This window comes from Conger conger, chromosome 6 (assembly GCF_963514075.1).
Source record: "Conger conger chromosome 6, fConCon1.1, whole genome shotgun sequence".
Classification (NCBI taxonomy): domain Eukaryota; kingdom Metazoa; phylum Chordata; class Actinopteri; order Anguilliformes; family Congridae; genus Conger; species Conger conger.
The window spans coordinates 5,533,617-5,540,243 of record NC_083765.1 but is presented as its reverse complement, the minus strand read 5'-3'; the positions used below and the strand labels follow the sequence as shown (position 1 = coordinate 5,540,243).

The following is a 6,627-nucleotide window of genomic DNA, read 5'->3' as shown; positions in this document are numbered from 1 at the left end:
GGATCTAGTCTTGATTCTTGGGTTTTGGTTGCCTTTGGAGGCTGTGATTGGCCATCGTCAGACTGTGGACCTGAGTTGTGACAATTAGTCAAGTCAAGGAAGCCATTATGCGGACAAGCAATGGAGTAGTTCAAGGACACCGATTTAGAATTTAGAGAAAAAAAAACATTTCCCGAAAGTTGTCCTATTGAAAGGCACCGCGTTCCACTAGCTGAGCTACTTCGTCACTGCGAACCACCGCTCAAACATCTGTTGATGTTCCACAAAGAGGAAGCGAATAGCTTGCCAAGAGAGACCATTCCTGCATGAGTGACACGATGGATTACATTTACTTAAACATACTCAAATGTATTCTTCTTATTGAACACATATTGAACACTTTAATATGTATTTAGTTTTAACTCAAGGGTTATGTAAAGTATATACAAAGTATACAGCCTCCACAGGCCGCTTGGCTCCCCCTCTCAGAACCTCCACATCACGCTCACGACTACTGTCTGTTCTGGCTCCACGGTGGTGGAACGAACTCCCCGTTGAGGTCAGAACTGTAGAATCTCTCCCCACCTTCAAGCGCAAGCTGAAGACACACCTCTTCAAGCAGCACCTCTCCCCATCCCTCCCTACCTCCCTGTGAACCTTAATTGTTGTCTCTGTGACTTGCTTTGTGTATCGGTATTTTTAGTTGGCTAGGTAAGCAGTGTTTGGATAGTTAACTTTGGTCGCTTTTGCTCTGTTTGTTTGTTTCTTTGTTCTCAAAAAAAAAAAAAGGCCCTCGTCCTTATCTTTGTTGTACAGGTAGCAGTTGAAATTGTACTTCCCTCTCGGGTCTTTTCAGCGAACTTTTCCCTGGTTATGGCTATGCACTTTGTTGTACGTTGCTCTGGATAAGAGCGTCTGCCAAATGCCAATAATGTAATAATGTAATGTAATGTATATATATCACATCCGACTATACTACATTTTCCCATATCTGTCTTTTGTTGATTTCATATTTTTCCAAACAATTGTAGCTCCAATTAAAATGTGAGCAAAAGAAAAGTAAATTGTGTAAATGAAAAGAAGTGTAAATGGTAAAAATATTTAGAAAAGTATATTAATTATAGAAAAAATGATAATGTTTTATTACAATGAATTTGCAATCATTTGCTCAAAAAAAGAAATAAAAGAATCTGCTCAAGCATGCTTATTGAAAAAACCTTCTTTTTTTTTTAATTCTTATAATAAAATTCTTAGCCCAAAGCACACAATACAATAAAGCAAGAATATCAATGCAAAAATACCTGAGATTATATCTTGATCAAGAACGTCTGATAATCACTGATATTAAATTGATCATGAACACAGATGCCAATTCATGTCAATTTAAACTGAACTCAGACGGTAATTCTAAGTCGGTCTGATGCAAAAAGAACCCCTAGTTATGCAGGCTTCCCAAGTTGCAGTGGCAGTAATGGTGTTGTCCTGGAACAGTCCCTGGCTGTCATATACACGGAGGATAACAGTGTAGTCATTCTCTTCCAAATAGGTTCTCAGTCCCAGTATTATGCCCGTCTCTGGAACAAATAAATGAAAGTTTACAATACACAGAATACATCTGGGGTTGAGATAAAAGCTGAAATCACATTCAACTTTTTATTTCCTGGCATTTACACCTAGACGTGTTAAACTACTTAGAACCTAGCAACTTTGGTATCAGACCACCCTATTTGTAGGTGAGCAAAAATATTAGAACATAGAGTATTGAAGTAAATGAAAGTAAATAACACTTACTTTCGGTCAGCAATCTGGTCGCCTATGAAATGAGCGTGTCCGACCACAAGGTCATTTCCTTCATCCTGCCATTTCCCCCCTCCCACACTAAACCCAAACGTCAAATTCATTTTAGAAGCCTAAAAAACATTAACCCAGACACCCTGACTGCAGACCTCAACCTTCTCTCCTCTGCCACCCATTCATCAGCCACTGAATCAGTGGCATTCTACAACTCATCCCTGAGCAGTCTCCTGGACACCCATGCCCCACTACAAACTCGATCCGTTACCTTCTCTCGCTCAGCTCCATGGTTCACCAGCGAGCTACGAAAAATGAAGACGGCTGGGCGTGTCCTTGAGCGACGTCATATTGCCTCTGGACTAACGGTCCACAAACTGGCCTACAGGGACCATCAAAAGGCCTATTCAAAGGCACTCAGTGAGACACGGGCTAACTTCTTCTCTAACATCATTAACAACACCCCTGGCAACTCAAAACAGCTCTTCTCAACCGTAGACCACTTCTTAAAACCACAAACCCCCACAAACAGAGCAGCCACAATAGAACAGTGTAACGAATTCCTTGCGTTCTTCAGAACAAAAGTTGAAAACATTCGTTCCTCCCTCTCCGCCCCCCCTTCTTCATCCGGGCCGACTGTTAGCCCACAGCCTGGGCCTTCCCAGCCTCTCTGCTGTTTTTCTCCCACCACGCAGCAAGAGGTTGAGGACACCATCGGCCGAATGAAGCCTTCCACCTGCTCCTTGGACCCCCTTCCCACAGCCCTGGTCAAACTGCACATCAAAGCCATAAGCCCCTTGATCACAGAAGCCATTAACCACTCCCTACAGTCCGGCCACGTCCCACCAGCTCTGAAAATGGCCATTATCACTCCCCTTCTCAAAAAACCCACCCTAGACCCGGAACTTCATGCAAACTACAGACCCATCTCCAACCTCCCGTTCCTCTCCAAGGTCCTGGAGAGAATAGTCGCCACCCAGCTACAACATCACCTGAACAGCAATAACCTTGCCGAAAAATTTCAGTCCGGTTTCCGCTCCGCCCACAGCACTGAAACAGCACTGGTCAGGGTCACCAACAACCTGACACACAGCTCTACATTAAACTGGACCCATCATCAGCACAGTCACCCTCATCCACACTCACCATCTGCCTGGAGGAGATCAAGGCATGGATGAAACAACACTTCCTGCAGTTGAACAGCGGCAAAACAGAAGCCATCCTCATCGGCACCCCACACCAGGTCAACTCATCCCCCATTACATGCATCACCTTTTCTGGCCAGGCTATCCCACTGTCATCGGTCAACACCAACCTGGGTGTCAGAATGGACCCCCACCTCAACTACGAGGCCCACATCAAACACCTCTGTAAAACATCCTTCTTCCACCTCAAAAACATAGCCAAACTCCGCCCCACCCTGTCTCTGCAGGATGCTGAAAAATTAGTCCACGCCTTCGTCTCCTCCAGGCTCGACTACTGCAACGCACTTCTCATCGGGATTCCAAGCAAGAGCCTTCAAAAGCTTCAATACATCCAGAACAGTGCTGCTAGGATCCTGATGAGAGTGCGCAAACATGATCACATCACTCCCATCCTCCACTCACTACACTGGCTCCCCATCTCCTCCCGTACAGAATTTAAAATCTCCCTGCTGACCTACCAATGCGTCCATGGCAACGCACCCCCCTACCTCAAGGAGCTGGTCAAGACTCAGCCCCCCACCCGCAGTCTCCGCTCATCAAACACTTACCTCCTCAAACCCACCAGGACTAAGCTGGTCACTATGGGAGGCCGGGCCTTCTGTTCTGTCGCCCCTGAACTGTGGAATGCCCTCCCTGCCCACCTAAGAGCACCACAGTCAGTCGACTCTTTCAAGAGCGGTCTTAAGACCCACCTATTTGGAAGAGCCTACCCACATTTTTAGTTTTAGTGATGATGATGTCTGGATACTGCTGTTTTATTTTGCTGTTTTTAGTTATTTTTATTTTTATTTGTATTCTCTGATGTTTTTGACTCCTGTAGCACTTTGAGATTCTCGAATGGAAAGTGCATTATAAATTAAATCCATTATTATTATTATTATTATTATTATTATTACTTAATATTTGGTAGAATATTCCTTGCTTGCAATAACTGCACTAAGCCTGAGACCAATTGACATCACCAAACTTTTGCTTTCTTCTTTTGTGATGCCTTTCCAGGCTTCTACTGCATCTTCTTTCAGTTGTTTCTTCCTTAAATCTCCTCTTCAGGAGGTGAAATACATGCTCAATTGGATTAAAGTCTAGTGATCATCAATGAAGAGCCCACTCCTGAAGCACCCATGCAAGCCCAAGTCATGACACTTCCTCCACTGTGCTTCACAGATGAGCTTGTATGTTTTAGATCATGAGCAGATCCCTTTCTCCACACTTTGGCCTTTCCATTACTTTGGTAGGTTAATCATGGTCTCATCAGTCCATAAAACTTTGTTCCTGAACATTTTTGTGGCTCATCGCTGTACTTCTTTCCAAATTCTTACTACTGATGAGTGGTTTGCATCTTGTGGTATAGCCTCTATATTGCTGCTCTCAACGTCTTCTTCGAACAGTTGATTGAGATACCTTCACTCCTGCCCTGTGGAGATTTTTTGTCACTAACTGATGTTTCTTCACAGCTCTCACAATCTTTCAGTCATGAACTGCTGGTGTTTCCCTTACAGTACAATCTCACGAGTGGAGAGGAGGTAAGGAGCAGGCCCAGGACTCGCAGAACACCTGACGGACTTTGTGGTAGACGAGCGGGATGGGGGACAGGTCAGGAGGGGTCTCAGGAATAGCACGACTGGTGACAGTTGGGGCTCCAGCCGGTTATGGTTCCCTGGACCCAGTCCACTTGGAGGTTGTGCTGGAGAAGCCAGGGTTTGCCCAAAATCACAGGAATGAGGGGTGATTTCATTACGTAGAAAGAGATCTCCTCCTGGTGACTCCCGGAGATCAGAAGTCTGGCAGGAGTGGTTACAGTGCTGGCTTCGGCCAGGGGTCGCACCAGGGGGCGCGTTGGTGCGGAGAGCTTGGGTGAGTGTGGTGGTGGATATTCCAAGTCAACGGACCAGAGTTGGGCTTAAAGTCATCACCGCTCTCCCAGGAGGTGATGGCGAGCAGGGTGGAACAGGAGGCTGAAGGGGATGGATCCATGGTGGCACCCATCAGGACCCCCTTGTTCACTGATGGGCGTTGTCTTTTAACAGACACATGTTCAGACAATGACCAGGCAGTACAGGCAGAGGCACTCACAGGCGGTCAACTCGTCGAGAATCTGTTATGATGGTCTGTTGTAGAATGCTCCAAGATGTTCAGTGTGTCCCCAACCGGCTCAGGCTGCCAGGGTCTGGAACTCAATGGAATAGTCAGATATGGGCAACATGGCTCAGGCAGTAAGAACAGTCGTCTGGCAGCCGGAGGGTTGCCGGTTCGATCCCCCGCCTGGGCTGTGTCGAAGTGTCCCTGAGCAAGACAACCAACCTCCAAATGCTCTTGAAGAGCTGGTCGGTGCCTTGCATGGCAGCCAATTGCCGTCGGTGTGTGAGTGTGTGTATGAATGGGTGAATGAGAAGCATCAATTGTACAGCACTTTGGATAAAGGCCCTATATAAATCCAACAACTTACCATTTACCATACGGAGCGGTTACCCTGGCAGATGCAAAAGAATCAACGTGTGGCAGCAGGTCCCGAAACAGCCCGGTCGAAGACCCTCTTCATGGCTGATTTGAAGAGGGTGAAGTATGCCACTCGGGAACGTTCGGTCGGCTGTACTTTTAAAATCAGTGAATACTGGGACAGGAACGAGCTGCAGGATTGGGAATCTCAGGTGTTCAGGTGGGGGCAGACGGGGCTCTGGATGGGAACTGACAGAGGTTGAGGAACTTGAGCACCGGCCAGGGAGTTAGCCAATGTGGCCATCAGGTGCTGAAGGTGGGCCAAGTCCTGGTTCAGGGAATGAAGCTCGGTGTCACGCACTCCAAGTCGTTGTCCCTGCCATCTCAGCGTCTCCTGGGTCGGGGTTGGGCTTGCTGGGTTCATGTTTGGCCAGATCAACGAACCCAATAGTGAGACCACAAAAGTTCAAGTTAAAGTCTTTAAGTTTCTCATAGATCAGACAGGCAGGGGTCGAGAATCAGCAAACGGGAATGGTACATGACAGGCAGTTCGTAATCAATAGTCCAGGCAAACGGTAACAACACAGGTAATCCAGAGAATAGTCGCGGTCACAGGCAGAAAACAAACAGGTAGTCCAAACAAGCGAAGAAACAAAATCAGAAACCAAAAGCACCAACCGATAAACCAAAGGGAGTCCAAAGACAGCGGGTCGAATCAAAACAGAAGGGTAACAATGAAAGAAAATGCGAAGATCATGATCTCCCTCTCCTTGATTGTGGGAGCGTTGTCATTTACATCTTCCAGCTCGATCAGCAGAGTCCCGGTTCCCGTTGCAGGGACATCATCTTTGAAAAAAAGAGGCAGGTCTTAGTTCACGGTACTGAATGGATACAGGGAAGCATCAATGGTTAACAATATATATATATTTACAGTGGTGTGAAAAAGTGTCTGCCCCCTTCCTGATTTCTTATTTTTTTGCATGTTTGTCATACTTAAATGTTTCAGATCATCAAACAAATTTAAATATTATTCAAAGACAACACAAGTAAACACAAAATGCAGTTTTTAAATGAAGGTTTTTATTATTAAGGGAGAAAAAAAATACAAACCTACATGGCCCTGTGTGAAAAAGTGATTGCCCCCTAAACCTAATAACTGGTTGGGCCACCCTTAGCAGCAACAACTGCAATCAAGCGTTTGCGATAACTTGCAATG

The 6,627-nt window shown here is 45.9% G+C and overlaps 2 protein-coding genes across 2 annotated transcripts in view; one reads left to right on the top strand and one right to left on the bottom strand.

Annotated features, from left to right (window-relative positions):
- The first annotated feature begins 1,799 nt into the window (after positions 1 to 1,799).
- Positions 1,800 to 3,697, top strand: LOC133130513 (uncharacterized). The gene is made up of 3 exons (XM_061245155.1): positions 1,800 to 1,820; positions 2,466 to 2,799; positions 2,892 to 3,697. The coding sequence occupies exons 1-3, from the start codon at positions 1,800 to 1,802 to the stop codon at positions 3,695 to 3,697; spliced, it is 1,161 nt and encodes a 386-aa protein (XP_061101139.1).
- A 2,429-nt stretch (positions 3,698 to 6,126) lies between these two features.
- The window catches only part of LOC133130512 (cadherin EGF LAG seven-pass G-type receptor 1-like), a 74,123-nt gene continuing 73,622 nt past the window's right edge, over positions 6,127 to 6,627 (bottom strand). Inside the window, exon 33 of the mRNA XM_061245154.1 lies at positions 6,127 to 6,257. Coding sequence (XP_061101138.1) covers positions 6,127 to 6,257 — 131 coding nt within the window. The remainder of the gene's footprint in view (positions 6,258 to 6,627) is intronic.

Excerpts from the sequence above, each read along its gene's own strand:
- LOC133130513 (XM_061245155.1), top strand. The coding sequence starts at position 1,800 with ATGAGCGTGTCCGACCACAAG. Across the intron at positions 1,821-2,465 it reads TGAGCGTGTCCGACCACAAG|CAAGAGGTTGAGGACACCAT; the intron begins GTCATTTCCTTC and ends CCCACCACGCAG. Across the intron at positions 2,800-2,891 it reads TGCCGAAAAATTTCAGTCCG|CACAGTCACCCTCATCCACA; the intron begins GTTTCCGCTCCG and ends ACCCATCATCAG.